The sequence below is a fragment of the Cnephaeus nilssonii genome (assembly GCF_951640355.1).
Source record: "Cnephaeus nilssonii genome assembly, chromosome: 2".
In the NCBI taxonomy this organism is placed as follows: Eukaryota; Metazoa; Chordata; class Mammalia; order Chiroptera; family Vespertilionidae; genus Cnephaeus; species Cnephaeus nilssonii.
Window position 1 is genome coordinate 73,201,161 of NC_137073.1, and position 23,333 is coordinate 73,224,493.

General features: G+C 47.4%; 1 protein-coding gene across 5 annotated transcripts in view; it reads left to right on the plus strand.

Annotated features, from left to right (window-relative positions):
- The window catches only part of LHFPL2 (LHFPL tetraspan subfamily member 2), a 232,139-nt gene that overhangs the window by 195,832 nt on the left and 12,974 nt on the right, over window positions 1–23,333 (plus strand). For all 5 annotated transcript variants that reach the window (XM_079798742.1, XM_079798740.1, XM_079798741.1 and 2 more), the window contains one exon: window positions 13,268–13,893. In XM_079798742.1, coding sequence (XP_079654868.1) covers window positions 13,467–13,893 — 427 coding nt within the window. In that variant the 5' untranslated portion in view covers window positions 13,268–13,466. The remainder of the gene's footprint in view (window positions 1–13,267; window positions 13,894–23,333) is intronic.

A 23,333-nucleotide genomic window follows, 5' to 3' on the forward strand; every position in this document is an offset into this window, starting at 1 on the left:
GGTTGTAAAAGCCAGCATCAAAACAAAGAAACAAACACACACACAAAAAAACAAGAAACCCAGTGAGACTGAACTTTTCAGTGATGTTTTATAAATATGAACATAGTCTACACGAGACTTTGGCCTTTTACTTTAAATCATTTGAAAACCCTTCATTCCACTACTGCTTAGCAGTATTGACCTCAGTGAGAATGTAGGTGTTTTCTAAGGTAGTGAGCAATGACTAGCATTGCCTTGATCCCTGGGCAAATACCAAGTTAGGCTCTTGGTTCTTAAGGGTATGGGTTGCCTTATGTTATTAGGCCCAGCGCATGGGTAACATCCTATAGTGAGTCATTAGAAATGCTTCACTCCCCTGAAAGCTTTGCAAGCAAACCTGTGGCTGCGGGTAGCTTTGTGTTGTGCTCGGAGTGCTTGTTTCAATGGGGTCCGGGGCGAAGGCCGCTCTGCGGGCTGCTCCTGCCCTGTGCCCTCCAGGAAGTTCTTGGGCTGGAGTTTCACTGGCCTGCCCCTGGGCCACTCTGGGATGAGGTTTCTGTTGTGTGCACAGCACCTCCTGAACGGTTGCTCGGAACCTTGGCTCCGAGGGGCAGTTTCCACATGAACCACTCCGGCTTCCTTCTGTCGGTAGCATTCATGGTTCAGGTGTTCAGGGCCAGAGGAGGGGCAGGGAAAAAAAAGCTGGTGATCTCGTTGACTCAACGGGGATTTCCTTACTTCCCAGCGCTTCCATCCATTAACCCCAGAGTGAATATATTAGGAGAGCAAAACCTTTATTGCAGCAGTGACCTATACGGGGCGCATGCTCCTGAGATAGTTGCCAGGCTTTAATGTGTGTCACGAGATGATGTTTGTTACTGTTTGATTTCAAAGAGCTCTGTGCCATGTACATGGTAGGGGACGGTGAAGTTGAATCTAACCTGACACCAAGAGAGGCAGGATGGGTGGCAGGCACTCGGACTCTGCCGGGAGCCGCAGCCCGCGGAAGAGGTGGGTCGTCCTGTGACCCTGAAATCTCAGCACTGGCCCCGGAGCGTTGGTTTCTCGCCCACACTGCGTGTCTGTGCGCCAGGGTCCGCAGTGCCTCTGCTTCGTGCTGTCGGCCCCCGGCCGATGGAGAGGGCTCTGTCGGGGACTTTTCTGATCTCCTGGGAGAGGGAAGAGAGCTGGACAGCAAAGCCCCAGCTCCGGACTCTTCTGCTCAGAAGCGGCCGATTGGCTGAAGCAGGGCCTGTGGTCAGGCCTGACGTCAACGGGCAGGGAAAATGTAACCTCCTCCAAGGAGGCTCGGAGAGTATTTGAAATAATAACCCAGTCTTCCACAGGGGCTTTTCCAGAAGCTTCCAGTACGGAAGGGCCTCTGGTTCTAGTTGATTCTTGGGTTTTTGGGTGTTCTGTGGATTTTGTGAGAGAGACTCAACTAACAGGTGGCATAATCCTCTCCATTTATCATGTTTGGGCTCTTAAGCTGTTGGAAGGGGACCTGGTGGCACTGATCTTGTGAACAAGCAGTTATTCTTCCTGCTCTGCGCAGAGGGCCTGGGAGGCCTGCAGTTGCTGTGAGAAAGGCCGTGGTGCGCCCAGCCCGGGAGAGGCTGCCCAGCTGTCCTCCCAGGTGCGCTGGGAGCCCGTCCTCCGCGGGCTGTTTATGGGCTGTTTATGCTCCGAGTGGAGTCGCTTAAGCAGAGGGCATTACTTGTGTATCTTGATTTTTATGTATAAGTTCTTGGTTTTCTATTCTTGGATACTTTTCTCTATTAAAACTCTGTACTTTCTTACTAATCCTGAAAAGACTAATGAGGCTCACTTTAAGATGTATATTTTGCCTGATATCACAGAATTCCTTATGAATGTGAAATATACATTTTGTTTGAAAGTATATAAAGCAGTGACATTAAAAGGCAACTCTTCAAGTTCTTCTTATTCCATCTAAATAAACGATAAAACCTTTTGGCCCCACAGTATGGACAGGGCATCGGCATATCGCCCCTGGCTTATAGGATCTGGAGAGTTGGGTTTTCGGTCTCTCCAGTCTAATGAAGCAGGAGGGCACATAAAGAGAGACTAGCCTCCGAATGACTTTTAGGTGACATTTGTAGAAGGGAAAAGGTTAGTTTTTAGAAATTAGGACCAGACAGGCGGACGGACCTGCTCTCTGGCTGCCGATGCCTCAGGATGGAAGTGAGCCCTCTCGAAAAGAAAAGGTGCTCAGAGCATGATGACTGGATAAGGAGGAGTCGGATGGGCACCTGGAAGGAAATATGACTGGCCTGGGACAGTGATTTAACAAACTTGACAGTGAGCAGGAGCTCACTGGGAGCTCCAGGCTGAGAAAAAAAAAAAAAAAAAAAAAGCGGCTAGTTGAGGTGGTTTGAAGAATTAGGACCTTGCTGCCCGGAGAAGCCGCGCAGCAGCAGAAACCACCCAGGGGTGCAAGGGAGAGAGAAGCATGGAGGGGAGCCACGCTGGGGTGAGGCAATCCCCAGAATGCCTGAAATGAAGCAGCCTCCGTGGAAGCTCCTGACCTGGCCATGTACTGAGTGGCCAGCCCAACTCTAGGAGGTGGGAGTTCAAGAGAAGTCAAGGCCATGTGGCCAAACTTGGTGTTTTCTGAGGCAAAGTCCAAGACCTTCAGGTGGAATGGAGATAAAGAATGTTAACAGCAGCCGAAACCAGTTTGGCTCAGTGGATAGAGCGTCGGTCTGCGGACTGAAAGGTCCCGGGTTCGATTCCGGTCAAAGGCATGTACATTGGTTGCGGGCACATCCCCGGTAGGGGGTGTGCAGGAGGCAGCTGGTCGATGTTTCTCTCTCATCGATGTTTCTAGCTCTCTATCCCTCTCCCTTCCTCTCTGTAAAAAATCAATAAAATATATTAAAAAAAAAAAAAGAATGTTAACAGCAAATGTACTCCCAGTCTTAACAACTGGGGTAGGCGTGGGGATTTTGCCATTTTGCAGAATAGAGATTACAGGAAACAAAAGCTGACTTTGGTCTGTGATTGGGAGAAGAGGCTGGGACCCAGAAGCCGGTCAAGGTCTGTCCCCTCTGACAAGTCAGATCCCGCATCCCGCATCCCGCCAGCCTGCCAGCCTGGACACAAGGATTAGCACAGACCTTAAAATTTTTCAGAAAAACAACAGGTTTGCTTCATTTAGTAAATACTGTGAATGTCCGTCCAGATGAGACTATATGACTTGCCTCTTTAGAATATCCCTTTTTTAAACGTAAAGGTTTTAGAAATCTGTTTTAAGTTGCACCTACAAATGTAAAAACTGCTCTCGGCTGGAAGCTGCCAGAACAGGGTTCTCACTGGACCTCGGACACTGCTTTGTCCTGGGGGCCGGCTGTGCCCTGCGGGGGGGTAGGTAGCAACCTCTGCCTCTCCCACTAGATACCAGGAGCCCCACCCCCTCCTGCCCCCAAGGTGTGGCAACCAAAGATGTCTTCAGACTTTGCCAGATGCCCCCTGCGAGGGGAGCGGAGGCAAAACTGCCCCTGGTTGAGAACCACAGCGTGAGTTTTCCCAGGAGCGTCTAGAGGAAAGGGATTTATCGAGACCATGGGGTGGAGGTTGGCAATAAACAAGAAGTGTTGAGCATGTTGAGCGGTAACTCAGAGAACAATGTAATTATCAGTGCATTAGGACCCTCTTCTTGAATAAAGTCAACATGTGTGCATTTCCATAGCGTGTATTGTAGGGGGTGGCCAGGGCAGCTGAGAGTTTTTAAAACCTCCTTTGGTAGCTGTATTTTTTTTTCTCTAAAGTCATGCAATGTGCTAAGCCTTGTGTCTCGGCCCTGTCCCTACACTTCCAAAGCCGCTTTTGTGTCGAAAAGAGAAGGTCCTGACTGTGCGGGCAGCCCCTCCGTGGCCTGCGAGGATTATTGGGCAACACATGCGCCAGGGGGACAGCTGGTTTCCCGGCATAATCGCGGGTCCCTGGACTTGTGTGGCTGGAGAGCTGTGCTGGGGACAGGTGGTTGGCTCTGTCCTGACGGGCTGGCCACACTTCCCTGCCTCTTCTCTTCAGTCTCTCCCTCCCCCGCACAAGCGCAGGCCAACCTCAGGGCGCCCAGGCTTCCTTCCTCCTGATGCTGAGACATTGCTGCCCTGGGGGCTTGTGAAGAATGCAGTTTCTGGCAACACCTCCAGGAAGTTTGATTCAGTGAGGGGGGGAGGGGGACCAAGAATGTATGGTTTTTTGAGCAGGTGGCCTAGGCCCCCCGGAGGAGGCGGGTGGTCCGGGCGGGGACCACACTGGGAGCAGCAGCACAATAGCCGCTCTGCATCGCGGGGAGGTGAGAGCACACACCTCTCCCCTCCAGGCCCCCAGATGACACGGATGTCCAAGGAGACGGAGATCATGAAAACAGGTATCAGCCACGAAACTGCCTGTGAGGGAGGAGCAGCACACTGCTTGTTCGGACCACATGGGGCCGTGCAGCAAAGTTATCATTAATAATAGGCGTTGTCTCTCCCCGCCCTGGGCCGCCGCAGCCTCTGCCACTTTTGGGGCTCAGTAGCCTGAAGAAAAAGGGAGAAAAAGATTAAAAACCAAACAAAACTGAAAACACTTTAAAATCTTAAAAAAGAAAAGAAAAGAAAAGAAAAGAAAAGAAAGAGCGAATCCTCCTCCCGGAAGTCACCTTTGCAGCTTCAGGCCTGCCCACCGCACCTGGGGGTCCCGTGGGTCCTGTGGGTGGTGAGCTGCCCTGTCCATGCGCCCCCCTCCGCCTCCCCTCCCCCCCCCCCCCCCCCCCCCCCGCAACACCAACACATATTTTGCATCCCTCTTCCTGGCGGCTGTAACCTTAAACCCTTAACCGCCAGGGGCCCGAGGCCTATATTTAAAGAGAAACCTGTATCCCAGAGGCTGTGTGGGCACCATTTCGTTGGCTCTTTAGGAATTTTTGTAATTTGGAGGGAAGGCCCTGTTTTAATAAATTTATTTTGGAAATTGGGAGCTTCAGACCAGGACAGCTGAAAGTTGCAAACTGCCGGGGAGGGCCATGCTGTTTTGGGAGCCTCCTGCCTGCGGCCCTGCGGTCTCCTGGTGCCTCCTGCTTCTGCCACCTGTGAGCCAGCCACGCGGCCCTGCCCCGGGAAGGGCCCCGGTGTCCTGTGTGGTCCCCATAAAAAGTCCGGCAGGGCTTGGGGTGGCGGGGCAGGGAGATGGACGCTGCTACCAGCAGCTACCCCACGGCCTCCCTGTGCGTGGGTGACCTGCGCGGACGTCACCGAGGGAGGCTGTCACCTGCGCGGACGTCACGGAGGCCAGGCCGGGTGAAGGGCTCAGCCCTGCGGCCCGCACTGTCCATGCGGGTCTGCCGCGATAGGATCACCCGCTCCCTGCCCTGGGCCTAGGTCAGCTTCCAGCAGCCGGCTGAGGCTGAGTGGGCCTTAGAGACTGAACTTGGATGTCATTAAGGGAAAGCCAATCCGCATCATGTGGTCTCAGAGGGGTCCCTGTTTGAGAAAGTCTGGTGTGGGAACCGTCTTCATCAAGAACCTGGATAAATCTATCGATAACGAGGCACGTGATGATACTTTTTCTGTTTTGGGAAACGTTCTGCCCTGCAAGGGGGGGTGTGATGAGCACGGCTCTAAGGGTTATGCCTTTGTTCACTTCAAGACCTGAGAGGCTGCAGACAAGGCCATACCCCTCTGCAGGCACCCCGGCCTGTGGTCCAGGTGCAGGGCAGGAGCCCTGACCGCCCCCATGCTGGCCACAGCACCCCCGCCAGGAACAGAAGCAGATGCTGGGAGACCGTTTGTTCCCACTCATCCAAACCAGGCATGCGAACCTGGCGGAGAGACTGCGGGAACGCGTCTAGAGATCGACAACTCTGAGTGCTGCACGTGCCCGAGTCCCCGAGTCTCTCCGCTCCGGGTGGATGAAGCTGTGGCGGGTCTACAGGCTCATCATGCCAAGCAGGAAGCTGCCCGGAAGGTGGGCGCTGTTGCTGCTGCTTCCTCTTAGGCCAAATTACCCCTCATGGAATTCAGCTCAAGGTTTGAAGACTTCCTAGCTTGTCCTATGGACCTCAACACCAAGAACCACAAACTGAAAATTGAATAGGTCATTTTGTATCAAAGGTCAATTATGAAGCACCTAGGATTTTTCAATTTAAAGGATATAGTCTCTGGGTTCTGCTATGGTCCAGACAGTGTTAACTCCCCCCTCCCCATTATGGTTTTGATTCCTCCCCGCTCCCCGAAATTGGTTTTCTTTGATGTACCCAAGTCTTCAGTTTCTCAATAAAGAAAACAATTCTCCATAAAAAAATAATAATAGGAGTTAACATTTTTGAGTACTCACTGAACCACAAATACTTGAAGCTAATCATGTGATAATGATTGATCATAGCTAAGCTATGTCGAGCACAATGAATTGGAAGCCTTGCTGATTATTTTACATACACTTTCTCTTCATCCCCATGGTAGTCTCATAAAGAACATGCTGTTAGCCTTATTTTGCAGATGAGGAAACTGAGGCTGGCAGAGGTTAAATATAAAAGACACACAGCTGTTTAGTGGCAAAGTGGAGATTTTATCCCAGGCCTGTTTACAAAGTTCTTAAAACACTGCCACCCCACCTCACACTGCTCAGTGCCCTTTCCCAACATGCCTTGGTCCCCTGCCGAATGCCCCCTCCACATGGCTGAGCGGTGGGCAGAGAGCGAGGCAGGAGAGAAGCGTTGGCAGCCCAGGTTGGTCCTTTTTATTTTTATTTATTTATTTTTAAAGACGTTTTTCTTGATTTCAGAGAAGAAGGGAGAGAGAGATTGAGAAACATCAATGATGAGAATCATTGATCGGCTGCCTCCTGCACACCCTACACTGGGGATTGAGCCCACAACCCGGACGTGTGCCCTGACCAGGAATCCATCCATAACCTCTTGGTTCAAAGGTCGACACTCAACACTGAGCCACACCAGCCGGGCCCAGGTTGTTCCTTTTTTAAAGGAAGGCTCTGCAGTTAGAGAACGATGGCCCTTCCTTCTGGCACACAGATCTCTCCTCATCGAGATAAGCTGCGCTCTCCTGGGAAGGGCGGCCGCTTGGAAGTTGTAGCTTCCCCCACCCCCACCTCCTCGATCTGCAGATCTTTCTGTGTTTTTATAAGTTGCATAGAAAATGTGGTTCCATTTCAAAGAAGCACAGCAAACGTTTCTTAGAAATGAAAGTCCTGTGGAAAAAGACTTCTTTAGCTTCTGGGATGGCATCTCTCAGGACAGGGCTTCTCAACCGAGGCATCAGAATCCACCCAAGGAGCCTTCAAAACACAGAATCTGCCCAGGTCTGCCTTCTGCCACTTCCTCACAATAATTCGGATTCTTTAGGACCAGAGAGGACCTTTGCATGTTCTCTATAGACAGAGAGAGAGATACACGCCCATGTGTATGTATGCATTTGTGAAATTATTCTGATTCGGAAGTGTAGCCCCGGTCATTTTCCTCCCAGATATGACACAATAGGAATTATACAGCATCACCTGCCAAGGATTCTCCCCAAAATATTGAAGCTGAATCTAAACTAGCCTTTAGATTTAACCTCCAGTTTCTATAAAACAGGATAGAGAGAAATCTTAAATGGCCTCGTGAGGAAATAGACAAATCTAGACTGTTGGGTATTCTGTAAGACAGCTGGCCTGGTAGCTTCAAAAAAGTCAGTATCGGGGGAACATGGGCAGGGAGGGAAATATTAGTGTTGGAAAGACTATTCTTGACTAAAAGAAACTAAAGACACAACTAAATGCAGTGCATGAGCTTTGAGTCATGGTTTTAAGAAAACAGCTATTAAAATGGGGCAGAGTAGAGAAATTTGAATGTGGACTATGCTTTGAATATAAGGGGTTATTGTTAGTTTTCTTGGGCGTGTTAATTTTATTGTGGTTACGTAGGAGAAGGTCCTTATTTTTAGGAGGTGTATGCTAAAGTACTTAGAGGTGAAGTGTCAAGACATCTGCAACTCATTTTCAAACAGTCCAGAAAAGAAATGTCTGTGTGCGAGTGCTGGTGTGAGTGTGTATACCACAGTGACAGAAATGTCTGTGTGTGAGTGCTGGTGTGAGTGTGTATACCACAGTGACAGAAATGTCTGTGTGTGAGTGCTGGTGAGTGTGTATACCACAGTGACAGAAATGTCTGTGTGTGAGTGCTGGTGTGAGTGTGTATACCACAGTGACAGAAATGTCTGTGTGTGAGTGCTGGTGAGTGTGTATACCACAGTGACAGAAATGTCTGTGTGTGAGTGCTGGTGTGAGTGTGTATACCACAGTGACAGAAATGTCTGTGTGCGAGTGCTGGTGTGAGTGTGTATACCACAGTGACAGAAATGTCTGTGTGTGAGTGCTGGTGTGAGTGTGTATACCACAGTGATAGAAATGTCTGTGTGTGAGTGCTGGTGAGTGTGTATACCACAGTGACAGAAATGTCTGTGTGTGAGTGCTGGTGTGAGTGTGTATACCACAGTGACAGAAATGTCTGTGTGTGAGTGCTGGTGAGTGTGTATACCACAGTGACAGAAATGTCTGTGTGTGAGTGCTGGTGAGTGTGTATACCACAGTGACAGAAATGTCTGTGTGTGAGTGCTGGTGTGAGTGTGTATACCACAGTGATAGAAATGTCTGTGTGTGAGTGCTGGTGTGAGTGTGTATACCACAGTGACAGAAATGTCTGTGTGTGAGTGCTGGTGTGAGTGTGTATACCACAGTGACAGAAATGTCTGTGTGTGAGTGCTGGTGAGTGTGTATACCACAGTGACAGAAATGTCTGTGTGTGAGTGCTGGTGTGAGTGTGTATACCACAGTGACAGAAATGTCTGTGTGTGAGTGCTGGCGAGTGTGTATACCACAGTGATAGAAATGTCTGTGTGTGAGTGCTGGTGAGTGTGTATACCACAGTGACAGAAATGTCTGTGTGTGAGTGCTGGTGTGAGTGTGTATACCACAGTGACAGAAATGTCTGTGTGCGAGTGCTGGTGAGTGTGTATACCACAGTGACAGAAATGTGTGTGTGTGAGTGCTGGTGAGTGTGTATACCACAGTGACAGAAATGTGTGTGTGTGAGTGCTGGTGTGAGTGTGTATACCACAGTGACAGAAATGTCTGTGTGTGAGTGCTGGTGAGTGTGTATACCACAGTGACAGAAATGTCTGTGTGTGAGTGCTGGTGAGTGTGTATACCACAGTGACAGAAGTGTGTGTGTGTGAGTGCTGGTGTGAGTGTGTATACCACAGTGACAGAAATGTCTGTGTGCGAGTGCTGGTGAGTGTGTATACCACAGTGACAGAAATGTCTGTGTGTGAGTGCTGGTGTGTATACCACAGTGACAGAAATGTCTGTGTGCGAGTGCTGGTGAGTGTGTATACCACAGTGACAGAAATGTCTGTGTGTGAGTGCTGGTGAGTGTGTATACCACAGTGACAGACATGTCTGTGTGTGAGTGCTGGTGAGTGTGTATACCACAGTGACAGAAATGTCTGTGTGTGAGTGCTGGTGAGTGTGTATACCACAGTGACAGAGCAAGCGTGGCAACATGCTAACACCAGTCTGGGTGCTCATGGTTCTTTTTAGCTTATGTCTGTGTTGCAACTTTTCATAATAAACTTGAAAACCAGACCCAGGTGAGCAAGCAAGGTCGTGTCCTTCAGCACTGTGTCTGCCGTGGCCTCGCTGGCGGGCCCGGCTGCTGCTGCCGGTGGACAGCGCGGTTTCTGGTGCAGCTTTGCTTGCAGTGCATCCAGGCTGCCTCTGCCTTTCTAGGTGGGTGGGAGCTTGGCTCCCGGTGTCTTTAGGGAGCCTCCTAGCCAGGTGGCACTGGTGGCTCTCCTCACACGCACTTTCTTCCCTTCTCACCGACGGCGAAGCTGCCTGAGATAGGATCCCATGATGCACATTGCAGACTGGGTGTGGCTCTGCGCAGCACCTTCACCCTCTGTAACAGTCAGGGCTCTGTGGAGAACAAGGTATAATCGGCCGCACGGACCAACCATTTATCAACTCTTCCATTCTCTGTTTTCTGACTGCAGTACTACTGTAGGTTTCTGCAGAATTCTCATTTGTTTGGTGTTTTTCTTTATTACTTGCTAAGAGCTTTACTCAGCGGATCGTTATGACAATCATAGCATCGTTTTCTGAACGTCAAAGGGCCGTCCATTTACCCTTAACCATCAGTGATGTGAGAGTAAAGTCAGGTGTCCTGGAGGGGAATGGTTGGGTAGCCCGGGGATAGAAGGCTTGTATAGGGAATGCCGGTGAGGGCCTGGTTTTATTAAGTGCGTTTTGAAGAAGCAGGAAGTGCATTGAGTAGCAGCGGATTCCATGCTAAGACTTTCTGTGCCCGAATCCCTGTGGTTAACAAGGGTCTACTTCCCCTTTGATACGGGTGCTGTGTCAGCAGGCACCCCTGCACGTGGGACACAGCCAGAGTGCGACACTTTCCACAACACAGGCCACTCTGGAGCCCTTGCTGTGCTGTTTCCAGGTTTTCCCTTGTTCCTCCAACCTGAGGACTTTTCTTGGATGCTCCGTTTTTGTCAGCCCTGCTATCCTGGCTATTTCTGTTATAGCAGTAATTAGCAAACTAGCTGGGGAGAACAAACAAGAATAAAGGCCTCACTCCAGCCACTCAGGCGTGGATGTAAGAATTTGGTGCGGTGGATTGTTTTAGCACAAAAGGACAGGAAACTATCTAGTCTGAACTTAAGCACGGAGGTCCCTAAATAATCCTGCCTTAAGTTTGGCATGGGCCATTTTGCTAAGCCCGTGAGTGCCATCTTCCCTTCTGAAGTTTCACATCCTTTCTCGTCAGAAGTCGCAACCTAATTGCATTCCTGACTTTAAGCAGAGCTCGCTGGCCAAGACAGTGGACACTTGGCATATTAATTAGCATCCACGTCACCTAAGAGGTAGTAGCAGAGTCCCGAGGTTCTGCCAGAGGACAAATATGTAGAGGTTTATATTCACTGAGCAATTGCCATTAAACAGAAGAGGGGCCGGGATGGAGATCGGCTGGCATAACGGTAAATTGGGGTTTAGAAGACTTGGAGAAGCCTCATTTTCTCCTAACAGGCTGGGCTCCATCTGTTGGCTCCAAGTGTTCATGAGTGTGGTGGGTGGGTGGAGGGGACTCTGGGGAGTCGTGGGCTTGTTTTCTTGTTCTCATCCAGAATGGCCAGTTCATTATAAACAGTCTCCAAGGCTCTGTTGTATTAAGTTTTCTTCAAAGGCGTTTCTATTTGGTGATATTTGGGGATGGGGACTCGAGAATGAGTGAGTAGGAGTAGGTTATACTTCTGGCCTGATGCTAATTGATTTTCCACCGTGGAATTTTGCAGCTGGGGTAGGCAGTGGGGAAACAGAAAATCAGGCCAGTGCCCCACCCTGAAAGCCCACCAGGGAAGCTTAGACACGAGTGACCTCATTCATCTCTAAATAGCCTGTGCGTCACCTTTCTATGTGTGCAGTGGCCAGGCACGGTTATCTGCTGAGCAACTCCTTCACTTACACTGTTGTCTGACCAGTGTCATCCCCGTTGGGGAAAGGAGTTGGTGTTTATTGAGCACTTACTATGCTATCCACTGAGCAAGGTGCTTTAACAGGTTCTTGTTTACTCCTCAGTGTCATGAGGCAGGGTATTCTCACTGCCCCATCTGGTAGAGGAGGAAGCTGAGCATGGTCAGTCAGGGGTGCAACTGGCTTGGGAACCCAGACCTGGTGGATTCTGAAACTCAGGCAGTTAGTTAAACACACGACCCAGAACAGTCTCATTACACATACACACGCGCGCGCACACACACACACACACACACACACACACGCTGACAATTATTAAGTGCCTATGTTTCTAGTATTGCGCTAATTTCCTAAAATAGTACGTTGCATAACTACAATGGCGTGAGGACTTTCAAATGCGTTGTGCTTTGTGAGATAAGTAGTCACCCCTCACCAGACGTCAGCCGGCATGATGCAGAAACTTCCGCACTGGGCTTTCCTAGTTCCCCACTTCCCTCCATCTTCCCGAACTCCCTGCCCTACCAGCTGCCAACACGCCATGGGGCTTTGTAGTTCTTATGCAGTTGACATGACCTGGGTTAGTAAGATCTAATTGTTCAGAACAGAGCCATGCGCCCAGATGTCAGATGTGAGCTGTGCAGTGCTTCCTGACCTTGGAGAAGGGGCAGAAAACGGGGCTGCCCATGAGCACTGTGGCCCCTGTCAGGGTTCAGGCTCCTCTGAAGGAGGGCTGAGCTGTGAGAGCAAAGCCCTCTGGTAATGAAGCCATTTGTCCTTGGGAAGAGAATGAGTCCTTGTGAGATCAGAAACAATGGGCATGCTGAGTTCCAGACCTGGCTGAGTGGACGCTGGGGCAGAGGCGCATGTGATGAATCGGGACAGTTCATTCTTTACAGGCAAGTTTCTGTTGTCAACAAATCCACTCAGTGGGAAAGACAGTCAGTAGTCATTTTTAAACCATTTCTCCAAGTGACTAAGTCATGAACTCCTGCGTTTCTTTTCTTCTTGCATTTTAATTAGTATAGTTTATTTTATCTAAAAATGACCCTCTGAGAAAATGGGTGAAAAGACGGTTTGTGTAGCAATGTGTTATTTTTTTTATGGCTTTATTTCCTTTTATTCCCTTTTACCCATGAAGCAAATACTCGTATGTCTCTGTTGGTAATTTGATTCCCAGGCAATAAAATTAGGTGTTGCTGCTCTCTACTGTTAAGCAAAAACTTTTGGTGCAAGTTTTTCAAACTTAGCTGCTCTCCTATCAAAACAGCAGGCAAAGAGACCCGTGCACTTTAACAAGCGCAGCCCGTCTGTTGACGGTTCACTGCCAGTATGTCCAGATCTGTCTGGATCCCTGTGCTGTTTGACTTTTTCTAAAAAGATGATGGAGCGGGCGCCCTGGGGCGGGTGGAGGGCTGGCAGGGCCGCTTGCCTTTGTCGCGCTGCCTGGAGATAAGGGTAACCGCCGTCAGTTCGGAGAGTTTGGGGAGGAAACAAAGACCACAAGCTCAGGAGAAGGGCCGCGTGCTGGCTGGGGACCGGACCGCTCCACCAGGTTCTGTGGGGCCTGGTGGGGGCCGGGGCGGGAGGGTCTGGGGCGGGAGCGCAAGGCTGCGGGAAGGGCAGCAGCGCAGGGAGTCGGGGCGGTGCAGCCCGGCCGGCGCTCACACTTGGGTTTGGGGACCGGCAAGTTTGCCGCTGCAGGGGCGGGGCCTGGCGCTGCTGACCGCCGCCTCCTCTTCTCCCTTAGGTGAGGCTGCTGAGCTCGGAGCCCGACATGGCAGCATGACAGCCCAGGACCGGCGCCAGGATCCCGGAGAAAGGAGCCCTGGGCTGTGGGAGTGAGTCCCCCCAGCAGCGACTTCCTGCTGAGGCCGCCCGAGCCGCCGCCTCTACCGGCTTGTTATTAACTCCGTGGACTCCTGCCTCTTTCCGCCTTGAACAGCAATATGTGTCATGTCATTGTCACCTGTCGCTCGATGCTCTGGACCCTCCTGAGTATTGTGGTGGCGTTTGCAGAGCTCATCGCCTTCATGAGCGCAGACTGGCTGATTGGGAAAGCCAAGACCCGCGGCGGCACCGACCCCGAGGAGCGGGGCGGCCCCGCGGAGCCCCACCACCCGACCCTGGGCATCTACGCCCGCTGCATCCGCAACCCCGGGGTGCAGCACGTCCCGCGAGAGACGCTGTGCGGGCCCTACGCTGAGAACTTCGGGGAGATCGCCAGCGGCTTCTGGCAGGCCACTGCCATCTTCCTAGCCGTGGGCATCTTCATCCTCTGCATGGTGGCCCTGGTGTCGGTCTTCACCATGTGTGTGCAGAGCATCATGAAGAAGAGTATTTTCAACGTGTGCGGGCTGCTGCAAGGAATTGCAGGTACGTGTGCGAGGAGGGAAGGGGCCTGGGAGCGGGAGGGGCTCTGCGCACACTTGCTTTCTCACTCACTGCGGGTCTCGAAGACCCTCTTCTGTCTGGGCAGGTTGACTTTGCAAAAGTCTGTTCTCAGCACCATGGGCGCGCTGCCCTGGTCACCCCTTCCCCCGTTTTACTCCCCTCTTTGGGGGAAGTGTCTGTTCCTCTGCTCTCGTGTTCCTGTTCATTGCTGTTTCCTCGGGTTCTAAGTTGTTGGATTTTGTTGAAGAAACGACGACTCTGCTATTCCCTTTAAATTAAAGGCATATTTTCTACATAGCGCACCCACTGAGGAGTTAGGTCCCACCTGCAGCAAGCACTCTGTGCTGAGAAGGAATGTGAGTGTGGGGTGTCCGTTCAGGGAGGAGAGCTGGGAGCTGGGAGCTGGTTGCCACCACTGTCAGCCCAGCCCGATGATGTCAGCTTTGGTAGGGGAAGCAGCAAGCTGGGAAGGAATTAGTATCAGCTGCTCTGAGTTTCATGTGCTGGTGTGAATTGTCTGTCTCCTGGAGCCTGGCGAATGTTCTGTGCAGATCAGAAAATATAAACTAACTCCCACTTTCTGGGGCTTTCTCACTGACGAGCTGGTTAGAATTCGGTGGAGAGAAAAGTATGAGCTCCTTACAGTGATTGAGAGGGGAGGCTGTGAGCTGCAAGAAACTTCCAAGGCCATCAGCTCTTTCATGGACTTGGCCACGTGGCTTTGAAAGGTGGATCCTGAACCAAGAGGGGAGGGAATCGGTTTGTCTGGGCTCAAGGGACTTGTTCTAGATGGCAGAAACATGCGTGCATGCGGGACAGAGTGAAGACGTCCTCAAGGAAGCAGAGGGATAGACTCTTGCTTTGATTTTCAGAAAAGAAATGAACATTTCAACTATCATAACCAAGCTGTTTATTAACCTGAACTCTCTAACAGGAGAAGCAGCAATCCACCTGCAACCCTAACTGAAGGGCACAATGACTCATCCCTCAGCAAATTCTAAAGTGTGTGCACAGAACTCCTTGACAGTGAGGATAAGCGCTGGACCTGGTGTCCAGGCCTGGAAAGAAACCGCCTAAATGAATTCCCTCTAGTCTGCCTTATAGCAAACTCTTGAGCTCAGCAGGCTGGCTTCCAAGTAGACAGATCAAACACGGGTTTTTTCCCCAAAAAACAGCTGATAAGAAAATGTTTTCCTTCTTCAAATCTTAGGGGGCTGTGTGTATGTGTGTGTGTGTGTGTGTGTGTGTGTGTGTGTGTGTGTAGGGGGTAATGGGCCCAGAGATAAATGTACCACCTCTCTGTGTTCCTCTTCTGAAAAGTAGGGAGTTTGGAAAATATGACATTACCTTGGATTTTTTTTTTTCTTAGACTTTTGATTTCAGCTTTGGTTAGGAGAAGAAACTGTCCTCTTTTTTTATTCACTTATGAAATTTGAAGTTTATCTTTATTCCCTTCAGACACACAGGGCCTCAAGGATTTGTGTTTATATTCATGTGTATATCTTCAAGCTTTTGTTGAGAAGTTATTACCAAAAGCTTTTAGGAAGTCAGTGTGAACATGCAGATGAAGGGAAGCCAGCTCACAATTTACTAGTCCTGTTGAAGAGCTCTGGTTGACCAGAGAGGCAATTTTCCATGCATTTCCATGAGCTTTATCAATATGCTGGTATGCAGGTGAAATGGGTTTGTCATCCCTAGGAATGCTTTTAATCCTGAGAAACAGTATCTTCAGGCAAATGAGTGGCCATTTACAGTAAGGGTTGGGACTTCTTGGGCTATACCACCATACCTGTTTTTACAGTCATGCAGAAACAACTTCAGATACCCTTCAGTTTTAAAGACTATTTGCATGCAGTTTTTAATACAGTGTTTAGTCCATTGAATTCAGTCTCTAAGAAAGTGGACTAGTCCAACAAATTTTTTGGTGCTCTTGTTGGCTATTTCACATAAATGGCAAGAACATTCGTTTTGGCACAAAGATTAGTACATATCTTTGGTATTATTCACATACTCCAATGAGCTATTTCTGACCTCTCTCTCTCTCTCTCTCTCTCTCTCTCTCTCTCTCTCTCTATCTCTATCTCTATCTATCTCTTTCTCTCTCTCTGACTGTGTGTATCAGGCCTCTGGGAAGAAGGATTGAAGAGAAGAAAGTAGCAGCATATCCCCCATGCAAGTCTGTTGGTCACAGGTCTCCAAAGTTTAATTTCCTAAAAGAAATCTTAACTTTCTCCCAACCCCTATCACTTATGTTCCCCCTGCATACACACAGGATCTTAAGTCTGAAATTACTAAAAATTTTAATTGGCAGGAGGCAGAGATTCCTGTATAGTCAGACTATCTCTCTAGGGCCCACTGATCTAAGACTAAGCACTGAAATACAGGGAAAGCTGTTGCTTTTCTCCTTCCAGTTGAGCAGCATCCCTCTGAGAAGACATCACAGGAAAGAAGGACTAGTCCGCCAGCTCCCTCGTGTTGGGGTTGGGTGAGAGGCATCTGTAAGGGATGCTCGGTGGGCTTTCTCCCCTCAGGGAGGTCTACACCAGGCAGTTAAGCCAACATAAATGACAGCCATGGTCTTTGGATCTATGGCTGAGAAAGTGTGTCGGAAGCAGCTGACTTGCTTTCTCTCCTCTTGGCCAATCTGTAACAGCATGTGGTCAGCCCCAGCCTCAGCCAAGCACTTGTAGCAGCTGTGAGCATCAGTCTTTTCTCTCCTCTTGCCTGCTTTCTCTCAGCCCTGCCTGGATCTATTTGACACTGAAACAAATGGTGAGGAAGGAGGCTGTTGCCAGCATAACTCTTTGGAAATACATTCAGACTATTTATTCTTGCACCTTTCATTTTGGCAACAATGGCAATTTTGTAAAATGCAATTGGATGAGTAATTATAAGATATGTAAGAATATTCCTTTATTATACCTAATTTTAAAGAATAGGCCACAGGTGTTATAGCCTTCATTGTCTATAAAAAACATAACATAAATAATCTTGATATTTTGACTTTAGAAGCTGGTGTGAAAGAACCTGCTACTTCAGTGGAAATCTCAAGATCTGGGTTACTTATAAAATAATAATAAAATACCACTCTTCACTGTTAAGTTAACGCAGATAGCGGGATTTACCTTCAAGGCCCATTATGTGGGCACCCAGCTGACACTTCCTAAGGACTTGTGCATAAATGCCCTTGGTGTTCCATACTCACCCTTAGTAGCAATTAAAAATCTAAGCCTCATATGGTCCTGGATCAGTCCTGATCTCACCTTAAAGTGGCTGTGACATGTTGCCCAACTGACCTCACTTCTTAGAGCCTCGGTTTTCTCACCTGTAAAATGGGTATAATGTTTTGAGAATTAAATTAGATAATATATGAGAAAGGCTTAACTACAGGGCTTGGCACATAATAATAAGTGGTAGATATATATGATTATTAAATTTAAAGTATTTCTGTTTTCTTGGCAGGTTTTAGTATATTTTTTATGTTTCCTAGAATTGCTGCATTGTAAGGAATAGGGGTGTCTTTTATAATAAGCCTTTATAATTGACCTTGCTCTGTTGAAATCACCCACTGTATAGTGCTATTCTCTGGCCCCTTAAAAACCTGCCTGCCTTAGGGCTGAAGGGTACAGAGCAGTCGTGTGACTAAGGGTGTCCTCAGAGCATTTTTTTTTAAGCAGAAGATAGCAGTTGAATTGAGAAGGAAGCAAAGAACCTCTTTCACTCCTCTTCCCCTTGACATATACATTCTCCATTCCTTTCCTTTCTGGAGCAGCATCTAGCAGCTGAGTCTTGATTGCAGGTGGCTTCTCAGGCTTCCCTCGCAGAATAAATCACAGACTGATTGGTCTTCATTGGTGAGGACTTGTCCAGGACTTGGCAGAGCCAGAAACACACATCGGCTCATAGCCCTCTGGGATTCATTACAAAAGCTGGGTAATCGCCCAGCAGGGTGATTTGCCAGCTGTCTTCTTTAGGTTGTGACCTGGATGTAATCCATAGTGAAACCATAGAATGCAAAGATCCAGGTTTTCCATGACAGCATCAAGCCGTTTGTTTTTGGAAATGCATGAAGGGCTGTCTTGAAATCCGTGGAATCCCCAGTGACTCAGGTTTGGGACAGAAGCCATTAAAATGAGCTCAGGATTTGGCTCACTTGTGCTGGCTTGGCCTATTCCACTGGGGTTGCCATGAGGGTTGAACTAGCTCATGAGATGCTGGGCCTGGCTGCCTGCTGTCTTCTGTCTCCCCTCTTAGGCCTATTTGCTTCTTTGTGTCTGGTTGGCTCTCACGCTCTCTACTCCCTGTAGCCCTCTATCTGTCTACAACCGTCTCAGTCCAGCAGGATTGCTTCACAAGCTGCTCCACCAGTCTGACCAGATAGATTGCTGGGGGGCTGAACTCTGCCTCTACTGGGCTGGGGTAGAGGGTGTGCTCATGGGAACTGCTCCCGGCTGTGTCGGCTCAGGACTGGGTGTGTGCAGACTCGGCTTAATGCAAGTGAGCAATAATTGAGGATGAAGGAGGACATTATGAAAAGGGGAAAGGGAAAGGAATAAAAGGGTAGGAATCGGAGAGAAGAGTAGAGAGTTTTGCCTTTGCTGCTTGTGGAACTGCTTTGACATAAATGGGAGTGTATGTGGAAGTATGGATATAAGCATATAAAATATATCTGATCATTATCCAGGACTTGATATTCTAATTGTCATTTTTCACAGGGTAAACCACAGCTCAGCCGGGTCCCAGCAACCATTCTGATTTATCCCATGCCCTACCCATTCACTCCCAGGCCAAAAAGATGAGATCAGGCAGGCACTAGGGAAGGGAGAGAGGTAAGAAGAGGGGCTTAAAAAGCAGCCAGAAAGGGGAAGAGATTCCTGACTTCCACAGGGACCTTGCCCCATAAATTTACACCTGAAAAGTCCACCTGGCTTTCTCTGAGAAGGTAGTGAGACCTTGGTTGCCCAACTTCAAAATATCCTCAAAGAAAATGCGTGAGGAAAGTATAGGGAGCATCCCCTTGTTTTCCTTCTGAGAAAGAGGCACTGGAAGCTTCTGACCATCAAAACGAGGCTCTGGATTTCTGGCTCTCCAGACAGTTAACACCTACACCAGAAATCAGTTCTAATAGTTCCATGTCTAAATCAGTGTAAGAATGCACTGATTATGGCACATTTACTAATTCATCAACCTTTAGTAATCCCTTGGTAAAAACTAAAGAATGCAGAACTGCTATAAGGCAGCCAGAATTAAATTTTAACTCAAGGAGTTTCTATGGGATGCCTACTAAGTGCAAAGACCTGTAGACTCAGGTCTACAATTTTTTGAGCTTCCACTCCCAGGCCTGTATTAGAGTCATTGTTTCATAAATTGTACCCTAGAGAAGCAAATATATATAACAAAGAACTCAACTGTGCCATTAGATAAAAAAGCTACTGTTTGAAAGCAAGTGGACCAAGCAGGCATTAATTTAAGTAAATCTAGGGTTTGGGGTCTATTTTTAAAGAATCAGTTGGAAGATCTAGAAGAAAATTGCAACTCTCTTAAAATTCAGATATAGCAATTGATATGCAAATAAAATGTGGAAAGTGGTTTGCCATAGTAACCACTTAATTGCAGCCATAAATTATCACAGAGACATGGATGGTCTATGTTCAGGTTGCACTAACAAATAATCCCTTAAGTGTGGCTCTGAATATTCACACCAGCAGTCCAGGCACTCTTAATGCAATGGTGGTATTCTCAGGTGTGATGCTACTTCAAACGTGATCTGCATCTCCAATGAAGAACTGGCCTGTCGCACAGGCAGCCATATCTGTAAATGAGTTCAGTTCCTGTATACAATCTTCCAGTAGCTTTATTGAATGGCCAACAGTCTTTTTCTCTTTTTAATGATAGGATCAGTACAGATGAAATCTAAAATACATATAGCCAATATTAAAAATGTCAAAGTACAACGCAGTGGCTGTGTTCAGTGTTTCAAGACTGACCGCAGGGACCTCGTGCTGAAAAGATGGTACCTGCTTCATTAGTTAACATTATCTGGACCCCAAAACCTTAGCAGGCAAGAAATTTACTTATTATCCTGAGTATTTCATAGCTCAGTAACTAAACTTTTTGTGTCTCTTACTCTATAATATACTGTATCTTATTTAGGCAGCTTATTTTGAAATATGTATTTTGGTTCTAGTCAAACAGGAGCACTTTCTTGATCCCACATGTCAGATGAATAATTTATCAAGACAGTATTTCATAAATTTCTCCCAGTTGCATGTAAATAGTTGAGAAAACAGATGCTCACTTGGAATGTGAAGTACAACTTTATTACTCACTCATTGGAAAGAATAATCTGGCTAAATTAGTTTGTTGGGATGCATTTTAACAGTTAGGAGTTAAGGCTGTAGAAACTGCCAGTAAAGTAATCCTATCCTACATAATAAAAGCCTAATATGCTAAGTGTCTGACTGACCAGTCGCTATGACGTGAATTGACCAGTAAGTTAGCTTGCTGCTGGGGTCTGGCTGATCGGGACTAGGCCAGACACACCCTGGAGCCCTCCCGCGGCCTCTCCCCGGCACGATCGTGCACCAGGCCTCTAGTGTGCATATAAACATGAATCAATGCTGAGGAAGATTTCAGCAAGGGAGAAATGCATCTTTCTTATAGATGGTTTTGCCACATACTCTGACAATTCTTAACTGGTGGTCATTAATTCTGAGTAATTCTAACAGAAACTTCCTCTTGGGGCTGTGGTTGACAACTATGCTCTGATTGTCTTCCAAAGAATTCTCTTTATGTTGCTCTGTCATCTGCTCTCCAACCCCCACCCTGGAAGAGTATTTTTCTTGCAATTATAATTCCATGGGAGTGTTTTTAGTAGAAAACAAGTACCCTACTAGATTTTTCTAGGGAGATAGTATGAGCATTCATACAAGCATTTTTTTAAAATTGACACCTGATCCTTCACTTTTCCTCTCTTTCCCCTCAGAAAAAATCTTGCTGGTTCAAAACCTTTAATATTATTGATCATGCACTAAGGTGGCATGAGCTGTAATCTGCTCTACAAGGATACTGTGGTCATCCGCTGAAAACCCCTTTCATTACCATGAACCCTCTGACCTCCAGTTCCTGACCAGGCTGTCAAAGCGTTTATTAAATATCAACCTTGGGCCCAGGCTAGCCTGTCCATAAACTCTTGAAACTTTAAAATGAGGTACAGTGAAAACAAGTTTAGATTTTAAGACTACTCAGAAAGAGGCTCCTTACTCTTTACCCTGTTGTTTGCACAGTAAACAAAGAGGATTCTTAGATGGGGCCCCATCCCAAAGGGCCTCTCAGTAGTTACTCCCTTGAACAAGGGCAGGTCCACAGCAAAAATGAGAAAGAGAAGGACAGCAGGGTAAGATTTTATAGAGCTCAATGTATTCAATGTAAAGAACTGCCCATTGTTCTTAGATTACATCCTTTAGCCTTTTGGTCTTCAAAATATGTGATGATGAGAGGAGGTAATAGTTATTTTCAGTGTCCTTAGATTAGCAAAATAAATATATTAACCTCCCAGCTTTTCTGGCTGTTGTGTTAGTGTGTAAAATCCAGAAGTGTGGGGGAACCACTATTCTAGAATATAAGCAGGGGAATAGATTGTGTCTTTTTCAAGGTTTTATCTCCAGTGTTCAGAATGGGGCCTGCTACGTATATAATAGGTGCTCAGTAAATCTATGTTCACTGTGCTAGCACAACTGTAACTTTGCAGGTATTTGAAAAGTGTAAAGGATTTAGCAAAGGCTGATAAGTCTCAATTCTAAGCAAAATTAATGGAGCCATCTTATGAAGATCCAATAAGAATCATTTCAGAACCAATAGTCACTAAAACCAAATTCTGTTTGGGCTTTATAGAATAAATTTTCATTAAGAAATTGAAAAAACTTAATAGGCAAAGTAATTTCAAAGGTATAGATTAACAAACAATTCTTGGGCAGAAATTCTTGATTTGTGTTATAATACTTTATATTCCTCTTTTTTATAAATATCATTCAAATATTCTTGACTCTGAATGGCTACCTGGAAGTTTGGTCCTGAGGTTAGTGGCATCTGGAGAGGTCGAGCAGGTGAATACCAACACTAATCAGCTTTGGGGCTTGGGAGGCAGAGGACGAGTACTCTCGTAGGGTGGAAGGAAGAGGCCTGGGGACCACCAGGTGTCTGCAGTTGTTATAAGCAAGATTTCATGAGTGCCAGATGCCTAAGATTGAGAGCAACATCTCCTGCACGTGGACACTGAGATGAGCAGATCTCTGTTAACACAGGAGGAACTCAAACCTATCATGTATGAATAATGCTCAAAGATTCAGGGATAGGAGGAGGTCAGGAAAGACAAAGGGTCATCAGGACTGGGTTTGGTCTGATTGGCGACATCCATCTGTCCTGGAGAGGACAGAGGGCATTTTCTCTGTGGGTGGCAGTCATGTTCTAGGTGGATGTGTGAGTTTAAGAGGGTTCCCAACCATACAGAACCTCAGAGCAAAGACTAAAATGTAAGCAGATTATACTGCCTATCTTTGCCACTTTGGTACCTGAGTGTTTTGTGCTTTATTGCAGTTTTCTCCACATCCTACAGAAGAGGACATCATAGCAAACCTGCATTGTTCTGTCCTGTTCACTAGGTTTTCTTTCTAGAAGTTACTTTGGCCAAAGGCAGCCATGCCAAAGTGGCATCTATGTTGCAGTAAGTAGGCTGGTGACACTTAGCTTGTAATGGAAGAGAAGGTGTGAATGGAACTTCTTTATCTTGTTGTCTTACTGTCAGGTTAGTAAATGAACCTGACTGACAACAGGTGACCCTGTATTTGGGTGCAGCCTTCCCCTCCCCACAGCACTCAGGGTTTTTCACTTGATAACTCTTCATCATTTGCTCTCTAACCTCTCAGTGGTTTGAGTATATATCAGTTTCCCGTCTTCAGCTGGACAAATGCTTTTGTCTTAGAAGTTAGTCACTGGTTTGCAGTAAAGCAGCAGTCTAGTGTGATGGCTCAGGAGGGGGCTCTGCAGACATATTGCCTGGTTTAAGTCCCAGCTCCACCACTGATTAGCTGTGTAATCTTACTTAATCCCTCTGTGCCTCAGTTTCTTCATTTCTCAAATAAGACTGTTACAAGAACTAAATGAGTTATATTTAGTGTTTAGTCAGTGCCTGGCACACTGTAGTTCTCATAGCATGAATTGCTGCCATTGTTATAACAATTATCAGTATGATTATTAAAAGGCTCTAATCACCTGTATAAACTTCCAGCTTTAGTGTATTAGTAGTGAATGTATAAAGTTCACTACTACTAACTCCATGTCATCTTTACTTGGAATCTACCATTTTTTATCATAGAAACCTTTCAAAAGATTCTTCCAAAGATGTGAAGACTGGAAAGGAATGG